The sequence below is a fragment of the Rattus rattus genome, chromosome 6 (genome assembly GCF_011064425.1).
Source record: "Rattus rattus isolate New Zealand chromosome 6, Rrattus_CSIRO_v1, whole genome shotgun sequence".
Classification (NCBI taxonomy): Eukaryota; Metazoa; Chordata; class Mammalia; order Rodentia; family Muridae; genus Rattus; species Rattus rattus.
The window spans coordinates 86862955-86889390 of record NC_046159.1 but is presented as its reverse complement, the minus strand read 5'-3'; the positions used below and the strand labels follow the sequence as shown (position 1 = coordinate 86889390).

At 45.9% G+C, this 26436-nt stretch overlaps 1 protein-coding gene across 1 annotated transcript in view; it reads left to right on the top strand.

Annotated features, from left to right (window-relative positions):
* Chn2 (chimerin 2) overlaps positions 1 to 26436 on the top strand; it is a 260580-nt gene that overhangs the window by 157147 nt on the left and 76997 nt on the right. Inside the window, exons 4-6 of the mRNA XM_032906467.1 lie at positions 20328 to 20359; positions 23343 to 23456; positions 25195 to 25480. Coding sequence (XP_032762358.1) covers positions 20328 to 20359; positions 23343 to 23456; positions 25195 to 25480 — 432 coding nt within the window. The remainder of the gene's footprint in view (positions 1 to 20327; positions 20360 to 23342; positions 23457 to 25194; positions 25481 to 26436) is intronic.

Here is a 26436-nt window from a genome sequence, read left to right as displayed (position 1 = left end):
TCTTTGCATGTAGTGTTTCTTCGGCAAGGGTTTATATGTAGGGTGCAGCTTTGAGACGAGGGGAGATGAGGAGAAGAATATAATTAGAACGGACTTGGCGATGGCTCAGTTGGTAGCGTCTGCCTTGTAAGTGTGCAGACCTGAGTTCAGTCCTCAGAACACACCTAAAAGAAGCCAGGTGTGGAGACATGTGCTTATTCTCCCGGCACTGGGGAGACAGAAATAGGCAAATCCCCGGTGCTTCCTAACCAGCCAGCCAACCTAGCCTATTCAACAAGTTCCAGGCCATTGAGAGGCCCTGTCTCAAACATAGGCAGATGGATCTTGAATAACAGCACTGAAATTGCCCTCTGGACTATACACGTCTACATATGTGCACATACGCATGTACCCATATTCAAGAACACATGTTTATGCACATGCTTGTGTACATGAACAAATCAAAATAAAATTTGGAACGCAACTAAGAATTTAAATATAAGAACTGCTTTGGAGGCAATAACAGAAGCTGAACACCAGCACAGTTGCAGGAAACCATAGGGGATGGGATGGTAAAGCAACGTCAGCAGTGTGCATGGAGCGCTTATGGTCCAGGCGCGTGAACCATGGCAAAGAACTTACCTATTGGCATTTACAATATTTTAATAAATGGGAAAAATGATGGCATAAATATGTGAGTGTTCAAGACTATTGAGTGTGTGTGTGTGTGTGTGTGGGGGGGGGGGGGGGAAGGAGGGAGAGACAGAGACAGAGACAGAATGAATGTGTCTCAAAATCCTGGCAACCATGACAACTCTCCTTTGAGTAAAGGCAATAGGTAGATGCTAGCATCACAGAACCTCCTCCTGGATCACAGGTGATGCTCTGCAGACATCCAGGGTGTTGAGGACCCGCCATACAATCCTCGCCATCAGCTGCATCCCAGCACATAGTGCATGTGTGCTTTTAAGGCCTCCCCGTGTTTTAAACCATGTTTTTCACCTCTCTACCTTGACTAATTTGGCTCAAATGGATGACTGCTAGCTGACGTTTGAGCCACAGGTAGCTGGTCTCCTGAGGTTTCATACTCCATGCCAGCAGGAGACCTGGGGTAGAGTGACTGCCCGTTAGCTCCAGTTCCTCAGCAGGCCACCTGTGGCCAACCAGTAAGGCAGGCATCAGGTGATAAAGGGGCAACTTAGCTGGGAGGCAAAGGTAACAGTGGGCCCAGCTTTGGTTCACTTTGTCTTCCAATGTTATGATAACTGTGACTGTTTCCTGTCCAAATTGCTGGGCCTCTCAGCTCCGGGCCTCTTGGGAGTGGAGGCCACACTTCTTTTGAGATGTTCCTGCTATAAGACATTGTTTAGTTAAACAGCATTTTGCCTAGTGATACACCTGTCTCCTTGGAGAAGCCTACTCAACGAAGACAGAATGTCTTCTCGGTGGAGCATATGGACAGAGTGGTGTTCTTGGAACGTGTTTACTAGCTTATGAGGGTTTTTTTTTTTTGTCTGAACAATGAATACTGACTTCTGATGTATTTTTATTTTCTGCTTCAACTCTATACACAGCTCTGCTCTCCCCTTCATCGTCAGCCCATCTCCTCTTACCCCTCTGCCCTGGTCTCTGTCTGGATGGCTCTATGTCTCTATAGTCTCTGTTCTCTCTCTAATTGCTTGCCCCTTCTCAGGCGATGCATCTCTCAGAATAGGAGCCCCAGGCTCACGAGATCAACACACATCCATATGAATCCAAAGTGACAGAGATAGGAGACCTGTGACTCCAGGATAAGTCTCAGTTCAGCCTGACTTGTAAACCATTTGTAAGCCACCATTTGTACCACTTGTCTTATGAGTTTCACTGAGCAGCTAGGTGAGGGGAGATGCAGGGTGACTCTGCAGGCAAGATCTCGAGAGCTAGCCAAGCCAGGAATGGGAGAGCTGAGCTGCAGTCATGTGGAGTTCTGACTTCATGCTCTGTCGGTCTCTAGCCATCTGTCTCAGAGCCAAGCCCTCAGTCTTCTGGAATGACAAAAGCCAAAGCCAAGGGTGGAGATCCACTTGGCAGGGTTGCTACAAATGTGACAAGCAGGGGTGCCTGATGCATAACAGGTACTCGGTAGTGTGCGAGAGCCAAGGCCGGTTCACCTATGGAGCAGGCTGGGAGACTGTCACTGGGGACAGTCAGGGTAAGGACAGCAGTCCCTGACTGGGTGAGAAAAGCGGTAGTGATAAGGAACAGAGCAAGATGCCCAGGTCAGCAATCAGACACCAGAATGACGATCCTGAGGATGAGAAACAGAGGGTCCCAGCAGTGCAACAATGATGCCAGCTATGTCAGGAAGTCGCCCATGGAAATAATGGTCCATTGCTTTCTCAAGATCCATCCTTGTAAATTAATCCTTAGTGAGCTCCCACAGCACCTGGCATTCTACCGGCACTTCCGGAACACTCCTTGCCACGAGATTCAAAACTTCTTCCACAAAACAAAAGGCCTACTTGCCCCCTCCGTGAATTATCACTCAGTCACTTCCTAAGCGTTTATTAATTACCAAATGTAAGCTTGGGTGGTCTGCCAGGAACTGTGCAGAAATTTTTCTCCAAAACCGCTCTCTTACTGAGACGTCTCCCCTGGGCTCTCAGCGCCTCTATCCACCTGTCTGCTTGGCTTCTGCAGGTGGATGGCACCGAGGCCAGTGCAAGGCTCGCTTTCAGGAAAGACCAGGCCTGCTTCACTCAGTGTGCATAGGTCTAGAAATCCCGGCTTGCCACGCCCCACCTCACCCCTTACTCTTCCATTCTTAGCAGATGCCACCCCTGCTTCCAGATAACTCTCGAATGGGTCCCCGCACCTCTGCCTATCTGAGTTTCACATCCAGCGTCACTGAGTCCCAGGCCCTTCCTGAACCCAGTGAGCATAAGCACCCCACCCCCAGCTATCAGATAGCCCCTGTCCTGTCACCCTGTTTGTTCTGTCTCTGCTACAGTGACCTCTTCTTGTCCACGAAAAGTACACTTCTAGACATCTGGTAGATTCCCAAAAGGGTGATGTGTGCTGAGCCTGACATATAATCTATTTACCTATGATAAGGTTTAGCTTATAAATTAGGCAGAGTAAAAGAGTAAAAGCTCACAATAAAATAGGATTCACAATTTAAAAAAGATATACTGTAATACAAGTTATTTTAAACTTCTGAATTCTTTACTTCCGGATTTTTCCATTTAACGTTTTCAGACCATGATTGACTAAAGCCCACAGGAAAAAAAAGAACAGATAAGAGGGGACTGATCTGTTTAATATGTCCCCTAATGTGCTGTCTTAACTTATTTAGTTGTCACTTACGGGTCTTTCTCCAGAAGAACGGAATCCCCAGAGACTCCAGCATTTAAGTCCATCCAAGGCACTGAGTGCAGCCAAGCAACAGTGGGTAATCAGCAAACATGGAGCAAAGGGGACAGAGATGGGCGATGGAAGGAATTCAGAATTGTCAGAGGCTCGCAAGGACGCATCGGGTTTACACAGCACTGTTATCAGGGCGGTGAGTTGGGCTTTTGGCAATTGAGGTGCTTACTTAAACAGGACTGATACTGTATCCTGGAATGGTCCGAGTTTCTTTTTGGCCTTTTCCCAAAGGCCAAAGTGTTAAGATTTTTTTTGCATGACTAATTTAAAGTCAAATTCCACTGGCATCCCCTAAAGGACAGACTGCCTTTGTGACGCAAATGACTCGGTCTCCTTCGTCCATTTGAGGCTTCCTGGAGAATGAGGATTACAAAAGACAATTCCAACAGGGAAATAAAATGACAGGCTGTCATTTCAAACCATTCTCCATTCTATACAGCTTCACTTCCTGCTCCCTCGAAGTCTAACCGTCTATTCGGAAGACTATTCTTTAAATGGAAAACTCTATTAAAGAGCTGCAGCTCCCTGTGCTTGAGACCGGAGCCAGCCTTTGTTTTGATGTCAGAGGTTGGAAGGGACACAGGGACTTCTTCCATTGCTGTCACACCTCGCTGCCCTGTTTCACCTGCCAGGGAATCAGATGCTTTTAAACATCACTCCATGTCCTTTCCATCTTGGGGGCATTTCCTCTGGGTTCTGGTGTTTCTGGATAGCCTGTTTCATTGTTTCTGCTTTTATGTGTAAAGCTGTCCTTTGACGCCTACTGAAGCATTTGTTCTTCACCAAGCATTTTAAGGTTTTACCAGTTGCTTCTCAACTTCTCAGCCATGGGTCGTAGGCCTTGATCTTGTCTCAAGCTTGCCTGGGACATGTAAACAAGTCATCAGGATTGACCACATCTTTCACCATGAACTCAATCCATTTAACACCACAGATTTCCGTAACTCAAGGTGGCTTTCTGTTATCCCACCATTCTACTGCTTCCTCTATTAATCATTGCAAAAAAAAAAAATGTTTTAAAACCAAGTGCCTTCTGGGAGCTTGCACCACTCTTCAGATGCAAGATACCCAGAGCTGGGGCAGCTCTAAATCATGTGATTGATTCTACAAGCCAGGAACAAAAATCAATCTTGATGCTCTTTAATTGACGCGTGTATAGTGATCAGAAGGCAATCGCTTCCCCGGCAGCAGCATTTCCATCCCTTTCATCCCGGCTTTCTGAGCTGGTCTCTTTCTTCCCCCTTACTATTGACACAACCAAGAATAAAGGGCTTTTCCCATCAGTTTTTCTCCCCGTCTTTCATCTTACTCACCAACACAGCCAGCCTTCTTTCTTCACATTATCTTGCCCTTACTTAGACTTCCTTTGGTCTTAGACCAACTATCGTATGGTGGAAGAATTGACATATGAGCTTCTTTTCTACTTAAAGATAGAAAATTTTACATGTGTTCCCCGTCCTTTTCCTTTCCTTTGCTTTTGTGACACTTTGTTCCTGCTAGACCTCACCATGCAGCTGAGGATAACTTGAACATACAGTATCTGTTCTTCATCCTCCTCCTGAATTATGGGATTATATACATATGCCACCATGCTCAGTGTATGTATTGTTGGGCATCAAACTGATGGGCTCCGTGCATGCTAGGCAGGAACTCTACTGACCGGCCGGACATGGCTATACATACTTTTAAATCCTAGTACTTGGAGGGGTAGAGGCAGGAAGATCTCTGTGGGTTCTAGGACAGGGAGACCCTCCCTGACCTGTTTATAAAAGATAAAGAGAGAGGGAATATGTTCTACAGAGGTGTGGGGGAAGGGGTTGCCTCTGTGCGCCCATGCTGAGACATCCCTTCCCCCTGAGGGACCAGCCACAGGACGGCATAGTATAGAATAGAGTTTATTCAGGGTATCAGGGCATGGGGAGGGGAGTTAAAAGGGTAGTAGGGGCAGAGAAAGGTAGAGAGAGAGAGAGAGAGAGAGAGAGAGAGAGAGAGAGAGAGAGGTAGAGGCCAGGATGAGCACATGAAGAGAAGGGGGAAAGGGAATGGGGAGAGAAAGGGAAAGGGGAGAGCAAGAGAGTGAGGAGGGGGCAAGCAGCTCCTTTTATAGTGTCAGGTATATGTGGATGTTATCAGGTAACTGTGGGGATGGAGCTTAGACAGAATGTTAATACTCCCTACCTCCAGAGATGGAGAGAGTGAGGGAGGGAGAGGAAGACAAGAGGAGAGAGAGAGAGACAGATAGACAGACAGACAGACAGACAGACAGACAGAGAATACTTTGACCTCTCCTCTCTAAGCAAGGATTTACTATCTTTGGAATACTTTGAACTTCTTCTAAGGTAATACAGACCCACAGCTGCATCTGGAGATACACATACACAGTCATTCTGAGGTAAACTATCAAAGGGTAGGCCTGAGTTTTAGAAACCCAACTGCTGTATAGTCTTGAAGCTCAGAGCCAAGGGACAGAGAGGAAGCAGGGTGATAGGGAGCCAGGAGAGAGCAGAACTGCAGTACATCCGCACTTGGGTGGAGGTGAAAGTAGGCTGAGGAAAATGTAGGGTCACTCGCAGGGCAAGTGATAATAGGCCAAGTTTCTAGAAGTTTCTTTAACCTCACATGTGGTTTCTGTTTTTTAATATCTAATTGGGATGTGTGTATCCTGCTTTTATACAATCACACTAGTGTGAGCATTCCACTATTCTAGAAAAAAGAATCACCGCTCCCATCATATACCTCAGCATGTGTCCTGCCACCCTTCCCTAGCCTGGGACAGCATGATCCATTTCTACCGCCTGCCTATGAGGCAAGGCATGAGTAATACACTAAGACACAATGCGAAATCTCTGCTCTTCGGAAGGCCAGCTTTAGGCTACTTCTGTGGTTTGAGTTCCCCACCCCCAACTACAACAGTGCTGAGAAGTGGGGTCATTGAGCAGAAACTGAGATGACCCAGCCTGGTGAATGGATGAATGCCTTTAGCAAGGTGTAGTTTAGGTACCACGTGCACACACACACACACACACACACACAGAGAGAGAGAGAGAGAGAGAGAGAGAGAGAGAGAGAGAGGCAGAGGCAGAGGCAGAGGCAGAGGCAGAGGCAGAGGCGCAGAGACAGAGAGGCAGAGAGGCAGAGGCAGAAAGAGCAGCAGAGCAGAGGCAGAGAGGCAGAGAGGCAGAGGCAGAGAGGCAGAGGCAGAGAGAGGCAGAGGAGAGGCAGAGAGGCAGAGAGGCAGAGGGGAGAGGGGAAGGGAGGGGAGGAGGGAGGAGGAGGGGGGAGAGGGAGGAGAGGCGAGAGCAGCTTTACTTTAGCCCACCCATGCTGTGGCTCGGAGATTGGAGAGGGCTCTTGGGAAGTGGCAAGAGCAATATGAACAAGAACCTCTGGGGTTTAAAGACATGATTCCAGATTTTTGCTCCCCTTGTTAAAGTGTATCAGAGAAATAATTCTGACTAAGACACATTGCACCTTGCCCCTGAAGAGCCATGTCTCCCAGGGGAATGTGTCCTAGCTAACCAAATGTCTTAATGCTCGAAGACCATTTTCAAATCCTGACTCACTTTTCCCGCAGAAAAATGTTGATGGTGCTATTTTAGTCAGTCCCAACTTTAATGTCACCTAAATCTTTAGGGTCACCTATCTTTGGTTTATGGTCAGTCTTCTAGTGCTGTGGAAAGGTACTTCCTGTGTCCTGAGCCTTGGCCGAACAGCTCCTTTATCCTGCTCCTTGCAGCACTCCCATGGGGACAGACAGCACAGGAGAGGTGAGACCACATTCCCTCCTAGACAATCCACGTGCAGGACAGGGCTTCTAACACAGTGCTCCTCAAGGTGTGATTCCTGGGCGGGAAGGGCATCACATGGGTACCTTCCAGAAATGCATGCTGTCTGTCCCAGCCTGGACCTGCTGAATAAGAAGCTGAAGATGGAGGCGAGCCATCGCCTCAAGTGTGAGGACCAGTGCTCTCGGGACTGCTCTTGCTCTGTTCTGCGTCCCATTGCACCTGCTCCCTATATCCTGAGGACACAGGAATCAAGACCTTTGGATGGACCAATGGACCATCTCTGCACTGTATTTCCAATGGATTTGAAAGTAAACATCCAGGCCTTCTCTGGCACTCTGCTTCTGCTCTACCCTTCCTCCTAGATGTTACTTCCGTCCATTACAAGCATCTTGCCTTTCTTCTTCGCTAGCTTCTTTCCCATACTTTCTTATGGTCCAGAGATCAAATAGGAATCCTTGTATAAATATCGTCTGTGGACAGTGCCTGACTCAGCCGTCTCCTGCCCCCACCCGTTCTGTTCTAACCTTATACTTGCTGACGCTGTTTTGTATTACAGGTGAGGAGAATATTCAAGTTCACGTCTAACGAGTCAAACTCCTGTTTATTCATACTTCAAGTATTCTGTTATGAACCCCACCCCTTTTGGGATAGTTCGCATATTTCCTTTATCAGTGACTATGTATTAAACATCCTTGCTAGATTTCTTTCTGCTTAGAAAAAAAAATCGCTGCCTTAATAATAATAATCTCACTATGACTGTGCCAGGAAGACTGTACTAACATTTTCACCCCTGAGATCCAAGCTCCTTCACTTAGTGCTTAACAATCGTCTCCTAATGTGGGATTTACACAACTGTTTGGCTGATGAAAGCCAGTCCGTTACTCCCGCTCCCAGATCTGCACCCTCGCCTTGGTTCCTGCTTCTCTGTTGTCTCCAGGACAATGTTGGCTGAGCCGTGGGTAAGCAGTAATCTCTGGCTGTGCCTTCTCACAATCACAGCCTTGCTTGCCCTCAACTCTAAAGGCACCGTGTCTCCAGGTCTTGTTTTTGGACAGGACAGCAAGTTTCACTGTAGTGATGGTATCTCTTCCTTCCTTCTTATTCACACGGCCAATGTCATCTCCCTATCTCCTGTGGAAGGAAATTAAATAACCCAGGAGAAGCCTGACAAAGGCGTATTGGTTTGCATCCAGCACCTTGTGATCCGTTAGGTAATTACACATCGATCGCGTGATGGATTGTTCCAGTGTCTCCCTGGCTATTTCTACCAGGTATTTAACTACACTCCTGAATATCCGTTTGCTCAGTTGTGGCCCCCGAGGTTCCGAGGCTTCTGGAGAACAGGCTGGATATCTCCATTACTTCCCTAAGGACACATGTGCGACTCGTTCGTGTCCCTGTAATCTCTGTTACACACATGTGTAATCGAGTCCTTCCTGCCTTAGTTAATAGAGCTTTAGGCTGACTCGGCATATCTTGCTTAAAAATTAAAGCTGTGGGGGGCTGGAGAGATGGCTCAGGGGTTAAGAGCACTGACTGCTCTTCCAGAGGTCCTGAGTTCAAATCCCAGCAACCACATGGTGGCTCAAAACCATCTGTAATGGGATCTGATGTCCTCTTCTGGTGTGAACTAAGACAGCTACAGTGTACTTATATATAATAAATAAGTCTTTAAAAAAAAATTAAAGCTGTCTTCCACTCAATGCAGCAAATGGAGAGGCCCGCACACAAATAAAACTTGGCCCACCGTGAGTTAGAGGCTTGGGAAGGATGAAAGGTTTTACTTCTTGGGCTGAGTGTAAGATGTTTGTTAATGGGACACCCACCTTTGTTAGCCTAGCTGAGGGATTGGCGCATAATAATCCACTGAATGGTTGTGTAATAAGTTTCATCAGAATAAAGAAATGGTCAATCGTTTCCGGGTGAACTGAGTCCTTGAGACAGAGACTATGTGTTCCTCAAAGCCTAAACTCTATCCAGTCCAATCCTTTCAGGAGAACTTTGCTGGCCGCTAAGTGTGCACCAACAGTAACTTTAAAGTGAATTGATAGATATTAAGTGGGTAGATTAGAGGCAGGCCTGGCAGTCACACAGGGAAAGTACTGGCATTCATTCTTGCCCTCTCCCAGACACTTCGAAGGGAGAAGGAAACCGGGGCCGGGAGCTGAGGAAGGAAGCCACTCCCAGCCATTTGAAGGGACAGCCAGCCCTTCATACTTAGCACATGCACACTGGCAAGAAAGGCCAAGACAGCAGCAAGAAGCAGGCATTCAGGGCCCTTCCCCCTCACCGGTAGATGGCATCCTGCTAGTAAAAGTGACCAGTGCTGCTTAGTGCTGACCGAAAGGCTGGGTGGAGTTGCCATTTCTAACACCTCCTGGACATGTAAACTATACTGGTTTTAATTTCAGGAGGAAAGCTTGTGTCACCTCCTATCAAAAGTCTAATAGCCATTGATGCTGACTAACGATTTGCATTTAAATGTTTGGAAAGAAGCACGCTAAGCCCTCTGCTTTGAAATACATAGTTTTAAAAGTTGGATGGGCGGGCGATGAAGGATGAACAAATCGATCTACTGTAAAACGCTGTGGAATGTCAGCAGGGTGTGGGCATACCTGCTGTGAATACCTTCCAGCCTTTCATGTATCCAGCCAGATCTGTGGAGATTTCCGCACAAAAGCATCAAGAAAGCCAAGATTATTTGTGCAGGCAGAGAAGGCTGAGAAGCAAAGCCGTTCTCTAGGATACTGGGCCCTGACAGGCGGGGGTCAGGCTCCCCGTCTGGTGGCAGTGGAAGCCCACAGGCCATGCTCAGGAATCCGAAGTGTGCAGTTCAGAATGATCAGAAGGATAAGCATTCATAAAGAACTCTCACTATCTTATTTCTCTGATGTGGAGCTCTTGGGGGAGTGCTTACTCTGGAAGCAGAGCATTAGGCACTTTTTAAAAATAATGTACAAGCGTCTAGATTTTATAGAAATCATTGTGATGGAGAGAAATGAGAGTCAGACCTGAAGTCAGGGCTGGGCTTCAGCCTTAGCTCTACTGAACTGTGAGAGCCAACTGGGAACCACTCTGAGCTGTAGCCTCCTGCACTATGAGAGAGATGCAGAGGCACCCAGCCCTGGAAGAACATATGTAAAGCATGCTGCAGGCCTGAAGAAGAAACGGGACCATGATGCTCAGACAGCAACATTATCCCCAAGGAAAAGACTTGATCTTCACACACAGGACACACACATGCACACACGCACACACGCAGAGAGAGAGAGAGAGAGAAAAAGAGAGAGAGACAGAGACAGAGACAGAGACAGAGAGACAGAGAGAGACAGACAAAAAGGGAGAGACAGACAGAAAGGGAGAGATAGACAGAGAAAGAGCTGGTTTTAAATATAAATCACAAATGTGCATATAGAACATAGTAGAAACACATTGAGTTTATCTTCAGAATTAAAATGTCACTGGGTAGGGGTTGCAGGGACCTCTCTAAATGTCCTCTACAACAGACTGTGCGAAAGAGACTAAGTCCAGACAAATCTTCCATTTCCACTGCTTCCTAAGCTCCCCTCCTGCCTTCTCCTCCTTTGGGTATGGATTAAGCTCTGAAGGAAGGAAGTCACTACGTGCAGAGGTCTTAAGTGTTTGCCCCCTAAGTGCCCCCTCCGAGTTAGCAGCAGCATGGTCCTCCCGTTGATTCAGTTCTATTAGGTAGCTCAAACTCCTTGGGCTCAGGGGGAATATGGAGAATTTAAACCCAGTCAGAGGAGAAGGAAGATGAGCTAAGGACTAGAGGTGGAGCCTCCTTAAAAAGGTGAAAAGAACAAGGATTCTTTGGTTTGAGGAAGGACATGCAATCAAGGGGACAAGACAGCTTTTAATGAACAATCCATATTCTCCACAGAGGAGTCTGAGTTCTTGTTTGCACTGAAGGCCAAACGAGCAAAGAAGCATAATTTGCCAGGAAGAAAAGAAGAAAGAAAAAAGAAAAGAAAAAAATTTAGGGTCAGATTATAAGATAAAGTTTCCATCCATGAGTAAATCCTGGACTTTGTTCCCTTTACAAGGTTTTTTATTTTAAAATATGATACCTGCCTATAGAAAGTACCAGAAAGAGGGAAACGCAGGCAGGGTAACTCCATTAAAACACAGAGAGAGAGAGTTGGGGGGGGAGAGGGAAAGAGGGAGACACACACACACACACACACACACACACACGCACAACCACACACACATGCACACACATATACATACACTGTATTTTTGTATTTTTAAGGAAGCTTATAAAATAGTATTTTCCTATGACTTTTTCAAACAGCCTTAGTGTTACTCATCTTTCCTCAGCCTCTCACCCTATACTACCCCCCCTCCATCAGACACCCCTATTTTCTCCTTTCACAGCACCTACTATGCTCATCCCTAGAGCTTCTCCCGCTCCCTGCCCTGATCTGCTCTTACCTTTTGGCTTCTGCAGTTGTTCCAGGTTAGATACTGGAATTTAAAGATTCAGAGCTAGGAGACACAGATGAGAAAGAACAGAGCCTTTTTCTCTTTGTGGATGGAGGTTGCCCCACGTAGTACAGTGTTTGCAGGGTAGGGGAGAAAACGCTGTTCCTCAGTGGAGAGGTCCAAGAAGATCCCACTAAGTCCTGTGAGGTCCCCACCCCCAGCAGGGAGGAAACTGAGAGGGGTTTGGAGCATTCAGCCATGGGATGAGGCCTGTCTTTTCTGTTCAGTATAAAACAGATCTGGGGATGAGGAAAGTTCAGACAGGATCAGTGAAAATACTATTTTTGTGGACCCAGAGACTATATTCATGATGGTAGATATAGGAAGAAAGAGGGGAGGGGCACATGGGAATGACAGTGCCCAGGAGCCTTGGGTAAAGTTATGTGCAGAGGTGCTGAGACACCAGGTGTGGCGAGATTTTCTTTTTTTTTTCATTAATTCATTAATGTATTTATTGATTCACTTTATATCCTGGTTACAGACCCCAACCCCAGTCCTACCCTCTCAAGTCCCTCCCCCCCTCACCCCTCCTATTCTCCTCAGGTGTCCTGCCCTGGGACAGCAGGGCTAGGCACATCCTCTCCCACTGAGGCCAGACCAGGCAGTCCAGCCAGGGGAAGGGGATCCGATGGCAGGCAATAGAGTCAGAGACAACCCCCACTCCAATTGTTAGGGGACCCTCATGAAGACCAAGCTGCACATCTGCTACAAATGTGGAGGAGGCCTAGGTCCCCACCCTGCATGCTCTAAAGAGTGGATAAAGAAAATACGGTACATCTACACAATGGATTACTACTTAGCTATTAAAAACGAAAACATGAAATTTGCAGGCAAATGGATGGAACTAAAGAATATCATCCCAGACCCAGAAAGACACCCAGGGTATATATTCACTTATAAGTGGACATTAGTCATAAAGTACAGGATAACCGTGCTACAATCCACAGACCCAAAGAAGCTAAGTAACAAGGAGGGCCCAAGGGAATCTCACTCAGAAAAGGAAATAAAGTAGACATCAGAGGTGGATGGAGGGAGAGAATTGGATGGGAGTGGGGGTGGGGAGAGGAATGGGAATCAGGTATGGGGAATGGGCTCAGGGGTGCTGGTAAAGAGAACAGAAATCAGTGAGGGCATCTCTGGGGCTAGCCAGAGATCTGGGAGGCTCTGGGGAATCTATAGGGATGACCTTAGCAGCAGGGGATGTGGAGACTGAAGTGGCTACCTCCTGTAGCCAAGAGGGACTTCCTGTGGAGGAAGGGGGACATCAACCCATCCACAAAAGCCTTTGGCCCAAAAATTTGTCCTGTGAGCAGATTTGCTATGCCATTCACTCTAACAGCGTGCTAGAATGGATAGTATTTGAGATTTTTCATGAGATGTGAATCCAATGGATTCCAGGAGAGCCAATGTTTTCTGTGGTTGTATTTTCTTCTGTGCTCTGGGAATTCCCCTTCCTCCCTGTGTAGATTATCAGCAACCACCAGATGCTGGTCTGTGTGTCAACCTCATGCTTTTCCATGGCCTTCAGGGAATATAACCTCACAAGTCTTCCTCTGCTCACATGCAGTAGGATGATAGCCTCTGCTGGCTACTTGTTGGCTAAGTAAGGCACCTGCACAGAAGGAACCTGTGCAGTATGTCTCCTCCTCTGCTTCTCCTGGCCCTGCCCACAGGGACACTCTGGGTCAGGGTCAGTAGCCCTAAAAGAAGATCAGAACCAGAAGCACAGGGAGGATCCAGTGGATGTGCATGTCAGGGTGTAACTGTTCTTCCGTTGCTTTTCAGATGTGCACATAAGAAATCCGGGCATCACGTATTCCCCCTTACCGTGATGTGTGTTTTATGGTTGCATATCTAAAGGGTTCTAGTAATATTGACATCCATCCCAGACAAATATTTAAACAATGCTTCAGGCTCTTACCCCAGGATGTCTTCTGTGCTTGGACACTGTCTGCTGGAGGCTATTCTACCATACCATCCAGGGCAGAATTGCAAAGGAGCCAGTCCCACAACAGCTGGGAGCTTCTGCAGTGGTTTATGTATGCACACAGTTTGTCTAACCATAGTGTGTCTAGTCCACGCCCCAATTCCTTAAAGTTTTCGTCTAGTGTGTTTGCTCATTTTGTTTTCTACTCTTGACAGCACTTATATTTCTTCCAATCAGGTAGTAGGCTCTCTTATTAACTTTATTAACATTTTAGTCTGATCTAGTTCATGTTCCTCTGTGCTACTTGGATCTGTTGGTGGCATTTCGTAAATATAGTCTTATTCTTAAACATACTTTTAGACCAGTATTATCAGAAATAAATATTCCTGTTTTCCTCTTTAAATTCCACACTACTTCAGGCATTCACAGCATTTGTTGCTTATTAGCATCTTTTGTTTATTAGTAACTTTCTTGAAAATAGTCAAAGGTGCAAAGCTCTTTTATTCCCAAGCAGACTTTTCCACTACTAGCCTCTTAGAGAGGACATGTTGCAGCCTGTTTAGCGACATCCCAGACTACAGACCCAAAGCCATCGCCCACCCCCACCCACAGAGTCAGAATAGCCAACACCATCTGTACCTTGGTTGAGTATGCCTGGGGAGTCATGGGGTGGAAAGAGTCATCTCTTCACAGTTGGGAACTGCTGGTCTAGGAAAACGTCTTTTAATTTTTGTATAAGTGTCACTGGTTTTTAAGTCAGATTCCTAGGGAAATCTAAGAAGAGACATTACAGGCAGAAAGCAAACCAAACAAATGGAGCTGCTTTTGGCCACCTGTGTGTCTGTTCACAACAGATGTTTTCACCCAGTTCTCACCCTTCCCTACTGTGCGCTCACAGAGCGAGTGAACAAAGTCACAATGACTGCTCAAAGTTGACCACAGCAGGTCTGGATAGATTTTTATTCCTGTTCTTATTTCATGTGTATGAGTGACTTGCCTCTGTGTGTGTGTGTGTGTGTGTGTGTGTGTGTGTGTGTGTGTGTGTGTGTGTGTGTGTATGTGCAGTACCCATGGAGGCCAGAGGGGGCGTCAGATCCCCTGGAACCAGAGCTGTGATCCACAATGTAGGAGAAATAAACCCAGGTCCTCAGCAAGAGCAACAACTGCCCTTAGCCACTGTGCATTTCTTCGGCCTGCGGACAGTGCACTGTCATAATACACTCTGATCAAGAAAGGAGGGGGTCATCTCTCGGGGTTCACTCACAGGTTCAGACCAGCTTAGAGTTACGCCCTGGGGAAAATAAGGCTTTGGGTTTTAGAAAGACGTGAGGGATTTGGATGTGCTGTTGTTTCCCCTCTATACCATGTACTTTGAATTAAAAGAATGAAAATTCCTGGGCTTTTATTTGATTTTCTTTTCAGTAGAGATCTTTGGTTTCTAATTAGAAAGGAATTAACCATCCTTAATTTTTTTGGGTGAAATCACCCCCAGTATGATCAGCCCAAATCTCCCATCAAAGGCCTTCCTTCCTTCCCACATTTGATCCATATCTCAGAGGACTCAGCAGTCTGGTGGCCTCACGCAAAAGGCTCCTAAATTAGGTTTTTAAAATTATTTCTGTTAAATATAAACTTAACATATACCATCTGCTGAGGGATTATACAAGCTTTGTTTTTTCCCAATAATTGGAAACCTTGTTTACAGAAGACTCAATGATGTTCTTTAAATGTCTTTGTATTGAATATAAAAGAATGTGTGTTTATCTAAGCAACAATAATCTGACTATAAAGAAACTCATTTAAGGATTATACCTCCTGTCTCTCACAGTGCAGCTGTCACCAGAATATTCTTCCAGGCTTTACAAACTACTGAAAAGTCTTCCCTAAAATTAGCAAAATAAAGCTAAAATAAAATAAAGAAGTTTGGGGAGAAATGTAATTCTAAATCACAAGAAAAGAATTCAAGACTCAGAATATCAGGACAATGGGGCAAATTTATCGGCATTGGCTAACTCTCTGATAGAACTGAAATCACTGGGAAGAGGTTGGAAGGTGTTCATCACATCAGGGAGAAACCCAAAGGCCTCCAGATAAGCAAATTAGCTAAAGTAAGGAATTTTGAGAGTCAACCAAAGTCTTAAGATTGTTCAGTCTTTACTGGAACAGCAGAGAAGCCCTGGGACCAAGGGTGTCATGCCCAATGTGGTACTTGCCCTGAGTCTCACTTACCCTCCTTGTGTTATAGAGATCTTTTTTTAAAGACTATATATACATATATGGTTGTGAACTGCCATGTGGCTTGCTGGGATTTGAACTCAGGACCTCTGGAAGAGCAGTCAGCGCTCCTAACCACTGAGCCATCTCTAATGAGATAATGCACACAGAACATAGTATAGTTGTAGTACTCAGCAATGTAAGACCAGTGTTGGTCTCTTCCAAGTCTCACGGTTTTTAATAGGCAATGCCTCATCTCATCTCTGAAGCCGTCATATTAAAATAGCATGCTTGATAGCACCCATATTATTAAAGATTGGAGAAAACGAGAAGCAGAGAAGTTTAATACCCTTCCCAGAGATGTGCTGGAGGTGGGTCCCCAGTGAGTTAAGGCCTATATCCATAGTCCTCACCTTGCCGCACACTTCTGCCGAGCAGAGAGCCCTGGCTCTCTGAATACTGACTGTCTGCTACAGTGGCTTACTAGCCATTTAGCCATCGTCTTTCCTCAGCTAACAGCCTACTGTGCCAAGCACTCAGATGCCTGGCCCCTTCTAAAACTCTAATACTCTTGTGACTCCTCTTTGAGGTACAAATTCACACTCCAAGGCTCCTGTCCTGATGACCTGGTGACACCCTGTCCCTATCCCGTGATACTCTGAGTAGGAGGGTGCTGGGCTGTGGAAGGAGGCTTCTTCCCATCTCAGTGTTGCCCTCACTGGCCTGAGTCTAAACATAGAATACAATCCCCTTCTTCTCCCTAAGGAATTGTGGTTGGTGGTTGTTAAGCTTGGGCACACCCGAGGCTACCGCCAAGTCTGTTCCAGTTAGTGGGTAGCATCCATATCTTTGCCAAGAGTATTCCACTATTATTTTTATTATGGTATGCACTCAGTTGAGAAGGGTAATGACATCCCAAGTCTGTTCGCTGCATACCGCACAGAGGCATATAAATACATTACTCTATTGAGTGTTAAACATTTAGAAAATTAATCCTATACTGTTTTGCATTACACAGATATTCTTGTTACAGCGTTCAATGGTTATTGAGGAGGATTTTAACATCATTTAGAAATTTGATCTTTTAGGATGCTTTAAGCAAGAAATCGATCCTTTTTGCCATGTGACTGGAGTAGGCTCTCAATACCTAGTTCATTTTGTAGGGTTGTAGGAGGCTCAGATGCGTGTGTCTCTACCCTGTGCCAGGCATGGAGAGGTTCTGAGAATAAAACCAGAGGGAGGGAAGATGTGACCGCCAGGGAAGGATTCCCTCCCAAGGAAAAACAAAATAAAACAAAACCCTCCAGATCCAGTGAGAGTCTCACTCTCAAAGAATGAGGAAGAGAATGATAGAGGAAGACACCCGGTGTCCTCCCCTCGCCCTGGTCTCTGTGTGCATCCGTGGGCATGCACACGTGTCATGCACATATGTTATAAACATATGGAGAGAGAGAGAGAGACAGAGACAGACAGACAGACAGAGACAGACAGACAGACAGACAGAGACAGACAGTCTGAATCTCATGACTAGTGGAGTTGTGCCTGGGGATAGAGCATGTTGGGTTCTACTAGCCCACAGTCTAGAGGATGGACCGTCACCCGACAGTACCCTATCCCTCTAAGCCTTGATACGAAGCTGATGCTTTGTCTACATCCAAGGATATATTCTCATCCAGCCTGAAGAAATGTTGAGGCTCTGAGGCTTTCCCAGAGTCCTATAACTAACTAGCTGGGCTGCTAGAGTGTAGGTTCTAGCTGAGACTTCTGCCAACAAACAAATTTAGAAAAATGAAAAAAGGCTGGGTTTTAACCCTTTAACACCAGCGGTTTTCTCTCTTTATCATGAAAATTATAAATAGGTATTTCGTAAGAGCTACCAAGAGGATAAAGGGAAAACCTTGGATCTGATTGTTATCCGAACAGCTTTGCTCAGTGAGAGCTTGGCCGTGGGGCCCAGTGCATCCCTGTCTTCCTCTCTCTTGCGTCCATCTTTCCTGTCCTCCTCTGTAACGCTCCCAAATGAAGCAGACATGGAGGAAACCGGGGTGCCTACCTAAATTTGAATTCAGACTAATAATTTCACCATACTTCCCCGGAGACATTTGGGTCTCTTCTCTGGTGACATTCCATGTACACAGTGTCCTTTGTGACTTGGTGTTCCTGGGATATGTTCTAGTGGTTTCACACATAAGGGTTTTGTCCCTTACTTGGAATGAAATCTCCTCTGGGCAAGATCTTATGAGGGAGACTTTAAGGCACTGTATTGATTTCCCTATTTGGCAGTCGACATTCGATTTCTCCTTGTGTTCCCCACATGTTGTGAGCACAGAAACCCAGGATCTCTTTGTAGCTGTGTCCTGTCTGTATTTGCTTGGCCATCACTGTCTGAACAATGACAGGGCTAAGCACAGAGCCCTGAAGCTAACACGTATGATGTGTGCTTTCATAAGTGATGAGCGAACAATTGTATTATTAAGAATCAATTAAATCCCATACTGGTTAACCTCTTACCTACATTGCAGTGGTCAGGAGTCAGCTTTACCTGCCATGCTGTCCACATGAGAAGATTGATTAGTTCCTCATCTCCTGTGGGAGAAGCGAGGTTAGGGGAATGGAACAGGGTGAAAAGCTGCACTCGGATTTTGCTCCTTGTGTTATAGATTAGCCAAAAAGATGGAAGTGAAGACTTTTCTAAAGAATGAACCACTTCTAACTCTGGACTATTAGATCTCCAAGAACGGGAAGATACTTCACCGCTATGCATTGCTTTTGCAGAATCTCATAGCTTTTCTTTTTTTTTTTTTTTTCCGGATCTGGGGACCAAACCCAGGGCCTTTTGCTTGCTAGGCAAGCACTCTACCACTGAGCTAAATCCCCAACCCGATCTCATAGCTTTTCAAGATGTCTCTGAGACCCACCGGTGTGGCAAGTGAGCGGCAGTGGTATCATGTGAATAAGGACTGCAAAAGCCAGTAGGATGGTGTCTGTGACAATTTCCAGCTCACATTTAAAAAGTTACTGTTGGGTAAAGAAAGTGACACTAGAACATGGCACTTATAGAAAAGACGCCTGCTAAGAAGGGACCCCTTCACACACTCTGTGCGCTAGCCGATGACATCGTTTAAATACGTATTTTCACAAAAAAATATGCAGTAGCCTTCGCACCTCCAAGATCAAAAGTTATGAGCAGTCTTTCGATTGAGCACGTTTCAGGTCTAAAGTGCACAGGAGAGAGAACACGTGTTTAGAAGTGTCTAGAATCAATTACACTCCACAGTTGTTAACCTCCTAGCTACATTGCGGGAGTCAGGAGTCAGCTTTGACTGCCATGCTGTCCTCATTATTTGGGTGTGAGCTAGATTTGTCCGAGATAGTTGATGGAGTGGTCTTCAGAGCCCTGGGTCTCCTTTCTGAGCCTTCCTCGTGGTCTATAATATCCTATGGCCTATCTATCCTTTGGGATAGAGGGGAGAGGGCAATTCACCAGGTACCCGCCTGGCACCTGGAAATCCCACCACTGTGATGCTTGTCTGTGAGCCTTATTAGGAGAACAGTCTATTTGGCTGTAAACAGAGCTGACTACGAACCAAACACCTGCCAGGCTCCTCTCCTACACCAGGGAACAGACGCAAATGTGTTTCCAGATGTGCAGCCATCAGTAAGACTTCCAACTTCACATGGCTCAGCTGTGTTCGGACTGTCCCAAGAATTAAAGCAGGATGAGAGCCACATGTGAAAATCCACGCCCGTATCTGATCAAGCCAATTCTGCAAACGATCAGAGATCAACGTTCTTCTGCGATAGAAGACAAGTGTGATCCGATGTAGGCACCTCAGTCTTGCCCGCTCTGTTGGGCCTCAGGGTCCCATCACTAGGCATCTGTTTGAAAAATAAAGGACAATGCTAAAATACCAACTTTATTTGAGAAGAAACCATATGGCGTTTACTTTTTTTTTTTTTTATCCAGGTGCAAACCCTTGTTTATTTATAAGTGCAAAACAAAACAATTAAGTGAAGATTGAAATAAAGGCCTATGTTTTATTCATGTTAGAAGTAGTTTCTTTATCTCTTAGAATGAAGTTAAAATGTTCTTGTAAATTCCTCACTGTTAAATAAGCAACACAGGGGTTGGGGATTTAGCTCAGTGGTAGAGCGCTTGCCTAGGAAGCCCAAGGCCCTGGGTTCGACCCCCAGCTACAAAAAAAAAAAAAAAAAAAAAAGCAACACATTGTTTCCTTTGGGGGGAAAAAGGTATGAAAATTCTTTATCGGGTTGATTTGGTTTAGATTGGAAATGAGCCTAATGAATGTAGAAATATAATGATTCTAGATCGTTTCTATCCATTAGGATGTGTTGATTAATTTCAAAGCTTCGTGGATCTCTGATTTGCTGAATGAGTCTATAGTAAAATTACAACCAGAACACTAGCTGTTTATCTGAATCACGTTTTTATCCAGCTGATTTGAATTCAAATGCATTATTAACATTTTTCTTCTTTTTTAATATAGGTGGAAAACAGACCAAAATATTATGGAAGAGAGTATGTATTATACCATTCTTTGTTTTAACAATTTAATAAGTAGTTGTTTCATATGTCATTCAAATTTAACTATTAACTATTCCCTAACATTTTCTTCGTCACGTCTGCTGTGTAAGATTTAGTAAGAAGAATAAATGCAATCAGACACATTTGTACTGAGCTTTCCTTCCCACACTCAGGTACCTGGTTCCCACCAAGGTGGGGCAGGGGGAGAGACCTGTGTAGTACTTCTCTCTCAGATCCAGCTTCCGGGTGCCTGGCCAGTTTTTGGAAAGGAAGGCTCTCTGCCAGCATTTCATTTACTGTCTACCCTGATGCAATACAAACATGTAGGTGTCAAAGACGTTACACTTCAGTTGAATTCCTGACCATCGTGAATCTCATAACACAGTGCTCAGGAAAAGCATCCCTTTCTCCTGCAGTGTCGGAAAACCAAAAGGATCATTCTGTAGGCTTGGATGTATCAGCCAGCTTTTTATCTAGCTTAGCCCATTGCTAAGCCCATCTTTATTCTCTTTCTATCCCGGCCACTTTGTCCTTTTAACTCCTCCTCTAGCTCTATTTGTTTACCTTTGTACTCTAGCAGCAGGCAAACACCACAACTAGCAAAGTCATTTGTAGTCTGAGACTCTCTTTAAAGAGAGAGGACTATGGAATGGTCCAAGGGAGGGAAGGTACAAAAGTCACTTTCTAAGGTCAGCCTAGAGGCATGATGAGGCAAAAGCTCTTTCAAGGTCACTTCCTGTACTCTCTTAGCCAATGAGACCCTCCCTCTCATCTTCATACCCAGAAGAACCTTGGCTTCATGGTTAGTGGACTGTCCAGTCATCCTAGCCTACTGCTCCTTCCCAGTGGGCACAGCTGCACTCTGGAGCCTCCTCTAAGAATATCAGACTTTGAGCCTCCAGCCAGCCAGCGCCCACCCGGGAGTATAGGTTCCCCTCTCACCCACCCTCTGATAGCTGGCCTGTGTAGCCACTTGGCTTTGATTCTCTATCTAACTTCAAAGTTATTTGCAGATTGAACAATTTTTTTAAAAGAGAGGGCAAACAGGAAAACACTACCACATACACTTTTGTACCTGAATTGACCACTACAGAGAGCTCTCCCTGCCAGTGCTCATGCTACACAGGAGGCTTCTCCGCAATGTCTCAAGAGTCCAGTGGCCTCACTCACAAAACCCTAAACCCCTCTGCTCCTTGGCGGTCAATTTCATATACAGTGTACATGAACCACTTAGACCCAATGGTCTTGGCCAAGCCAGACTCCTCTGTCTCGTTCTTCTTCATGGAAATCTTGGTCTCTGACTGTGCAAGAGGGCTGCTGCTCTTACAGCTCAGCATTCACCCCAGTGTTCCCCAACAGTGTTACTCTAAGCCCCAGTTACCGAGATTTAAAACCAGAACTTAGCAGAGCATAAGCCCTCATCCCCAAGCTGTCATCACCTTGACCTACAGGCTGAGATTTTCATATAAAACCATTGATGCTTCTGGCTTATTTGCTCCTCTAGGACCACAATGTCAGCTAGAAGAGCCACTATTGAAAAGAAGAATATTAGAATAACACAACAAAACAGACACTAACACACACACACACACACACACACACACACGCAAAACATACACCACACACACACATACACCACATACACACACACATACACACACACATACATAGACATACCACACACACACACACACGCACACACACACACACACAGCACACATACACACCACACATACACACCCCTTTATCATATTTGTCTTCCAGCTTAATTTTTATATTCGTGGCCAGACAGGAGGCAGTAAATGTTATTTTCTTTTTTATGCTCAGAAAATTCTTTGCACGATTACTCCCCCAAAGCTTTCTACCACTAGGTAATTCTAGAAAGGGGTATTTACCCCTCTTCCAGGAGTTTAGAGTCACTGGGCACTGGTCTCTTCACGTGCTCAAGGCCATGCATCTTAGAGACACAAAAGATAGAACTGATAGTGATGACAGAAAGAACAAAGAAAAATCATAAAAGCTGGGCATGGGTGCACACTCAGGAGACAGACAAGTGGATCTCAGTGTGTTCAAGGCCAGTCTGGTCTACATAAAGAGTTCCGGGATGGGCAAGGCTGCATAATAAAGACACTGTCTCAAAACAAACAGAACAAAAAATTGTTAGTGATGGCTGTGAGCCTTCATCTTTACTTAAAGGTAGAAGGACAAATAGATCCACTCAGTCACCTGCCTTCACCCACACCAGTCACTATCCACATTCTAGGTCTCAGACAACTACCTTCAGAAGGCCATGCAGTCTTTGATTAGCCAGAGGTTCCACTCAGTGTGCCATACTGTATCTCTCTCTCTCTCTCTCTCTCTCTCTCTCTCTCTCTCTCTCTCTCTCTCTCTCTCTCTCTCTCTGTGTGTGTGTGTGTGTGTTCGTTTTGTAACAGAGAAATCAAAGACAAACATTATCATTAGAAATGGAAATGTAGATTCTTTTCCCAAACACCCACCTAAACAATTAATCTCTAATGTAAAACACTGGAAGAACGTGGCTTCTAGCCAGCCCTTCTTTCCAGAGAATGAGCCTCTAAAATTAACGATGCCCAGTACCAGAAGCAAGCAGGTTGCTAATCAATAAGTGTTCATTTGCAATCAGGATAATCCACGGTTCTCTGTGTTTGAGCTGAAAGCTAAATTGGTAATTGCTCTTTTGTTATTCCCCATGGCTTGAGAGGAGCCATAACCTAGCTTTCATTTAGATCTTCATTTTCAACCTGAGAGCAAAGACAGGAGCAGAAAGCCAGGTGGAGTGTGCATCTTCCTGTTGGGAATACAGGGAGGTAATACAAGAGGGTCTTCAAGATGAGCGGTAATCACCTCTCATTCCAATGGAGACACTAGGGGACCTAGTAACCACAGTTTTCAGCCTAGTCCTCATAGTATCTGCTTTGTACAGTCTGCTAGTGCAGTGACTGCCTTGTCCCTCCAGGTTTCATGGGATCATCTCCCGGGAGCAGGCTGATGAGCTTCTAGGCGGAGTAGAGGGTGCCTACATCCTTCGAGAGAGCCAACGGCAGCCGGGATGCTACACGCTGGCACTGAGGTGAGCTGTGTTTCACTCATGGCTCTTGAAAGTGGCTTTTATGATTTTCCAATTTTTAAAAAGTATGGCATTCTCCAGGGAGAGACCTGACTAGGGTGGCGAAACAATGAAGAGAGAACAGAAAGGCCGAGATCAGATGGCCCGAATTCTCTGGTGGAGAAACGGCGGCATCTCAGAAGTACAACATCTTTATAATATAGTGTTGACTAGGGACATGGGGCTATTGCATACAGCTGAACAAGGAGGCAGAGTCTAAGAATCTCAGTGGGAGCTGTCTCTGTAGGGGAGCAGTCTTTAGGCTGTAACCTTCCTGGGAGAGAGAGGCTATGGTGGACATTTTCTGGGCACAATGTCAATATTCATGCTTGCTAAGTGTCCTTTGAGGCTCCCTGGGATTATGGGGTAGGATTTTGCCATTTTCCCAATGAGTCTGGGGCTATGGGGTCTTTGACATGGATGATGTTGACTACACACATCCACTCAGGACATCACACGCTCAGGGCTTCCTCAATTCCCTAGTACAGTAAAATGCACATAATCTGAAATTCACCATCTCTATCAGCCTAAGTGTGCAGTACAGAGGCATCGGGCACACCAGCTCTGCTTTGCAGACACCTTTGCTGGCCCCTTCCAGAACCTGCCCCGCATCCCAGATGCTAGCTCTGCTCAATCGCTCCCGCTCAGATTACCTTGCAGTTCACTGTTTAAGCACCAGCTGCAGACCAGAGGTCGAGCGTCTGTTTGCCTGGCTGAAGACTTGCAGATTGTCGGTGTGAATGCTTCACAGACATGCAGCCCACCATTCTTGACTTCTCGGGGACCACCTTGACCCCAAACTTGCCATGTGGGTCAGCAAGTCAACAGGGCAGGTTCCTCCCAAGATTGGTCACCATAAGTGCTGAGGCACTGCTGGGTCACTTGTATATACCAGGCCATTAGCTCCCCACAGAGCCTTCCTGTGTGCTCCTGGAAATTGATTAGAGCTCTCTCCATAGAAAGAATGGATACAAGAAAAGCCTTCCCAGGACAGCTCACGAAGGGCATGTATTCAACCGTCTCCCCAGAGTGACCTCACAAAGATGCTTTCTGAGTTGCAACTGGAGATGCCCAGAGCATGTCTTATGTGGCTCAGTGATGAGGGATTCGGTCAAAAGCTGTTAAGAACTCTGGGTAGGCAGAGCATGTTCCTATCTCCTGGCACCCCAGAGTAGGCACAGGAAGTCATGCAGGTGAGACTGGGGGATGCCAGGATTGATGGTACATTTAGCACCTAGCTGATGCTTCTCTACTGCTTTATTAACCGGGATGGTAGAGATGGGGTTGCAGTCAAAGACTGGTAAGATAATAAAGGGTATCAGAGGTCTTTGGTGTTAGTATCCCTTGCAGAGGTAATGCTCACCTCCCATTAAGGAAGTTTATAAATGACGTGTTTGTACAAATGAGAATGGAATGATCCAGTGTCCTGAGTGACTCATAGGATTGTTCCCAAATGCATACCCGAAGTTAGATCCCGTCTGCTTCCTTCCAGGCATGTGGGTTCCAACAGGGAGCGGCAGCTCTTTGTGACTCTGTTGCCTCTCCTGTTAATTAGAGATAATCACAGTACCCATCTCACAGGATCTCTGAGATGAGAGATCCAACCACCCGCTCCAGGCCCAACAAATGGAATGTTCTGGAAGCTACCTCACTTTCCCCACGTTATCTCACCGGTTGTAATCCTTGGCTTTCTGGTGAGCAGGTTTGGAAACCAGACCTTAAACTACCGGCTCTTCCACGATGGGAAGCATTTTGTGGGTGAGAAGAGGTTTGAATCCATTCACGACCTGGTGACAGATGGCTTGATCACGCTCTACATAGAGACCAAGGCTGCTGAGTACATCGCAAAAATGACCACAAATCCCATCTACGAGCACATTGGATACGCCACTCTCCTCAGAGAAAAAGTGTCCAGAAGGCTGAGCAGGTCTAAAAATGAGTCAAGGAAGGCTGGTGTCACCCACGAGGAACACACACCAGTGGAGAAGGTAAGCGGCCCAGGGCACGGTCATGGGCTATCTAGCTTCAGCTTGTGCTGACAGAGAATGCATAAGGATAGATGCAGTTTGTCAGAGTGTTGGGGAGAATCCTCCCAAGTTTAGAACTGGAGTGCCAAAAGGTCCTTAGACTCTTCCAAGTTAACCCCCTCTTGGGCTTCAGGAGAGAAACTCACGGCCCACAAATGTTCCATGATTTGCTTTATGGTCAGAGGCAGAACTTAGACAGATAGTCATCTGTGGGTTTATTTGTAGTTTGAAAGAAAACATTCCATTATTGTTGGATGCCAAACAGTGGGTGAAAAATGTCTTAAATCTCCCCTTGGGGCCTGCTGACTGTCTCTGGCTCCAAAATGGGCCAAGTGCATGGTATCTGTCTTTGTCCGTCCTAGGGATGTGTGAGCATCCATGGGCAGGAAGTCATGCAGGTGAGACTGGGGGATGCCAGGATTGATGGTACATTTAGCACCTAGCTGATGCTTCTCTACTGCTTTATTAACTGGGATGGTAGAGATGGGGTTGCAGTCAAAGACTGGTAAGATAATAAAGGGCATCAGAGGTCTTTGGTGTTAGTATCCCTTGCAGAGGTAATGCTCACCTCCCATTAAGGAAGTTTATAAATGACGTGTTTGTACAAATGAGAATGGAATGAGGTGAGCTAACCAACATGAAGAGTTACTGACAGACTTAAAGCCTTCACCATAATGGCTGCTGTCTCAGGATGGCTTAGTCGAGCTGATTTTCCCCCCAGCAAAGCAAGCTGCATTTCACTGCTATCAGAAACCCCTTGACTTGGGTGAATGTGTGAGCTGGGCGTGTTGTAGCAGTGGAAGGATATAGTGAAGGGGACGCCATTTCTGTCTCCAGTATCCTGCAGCATATTTGAAAGACACCAACACCGTTGGCAGGGAGACTTCAGGGATGTGTCCCGTTGGGGACCATCTGCT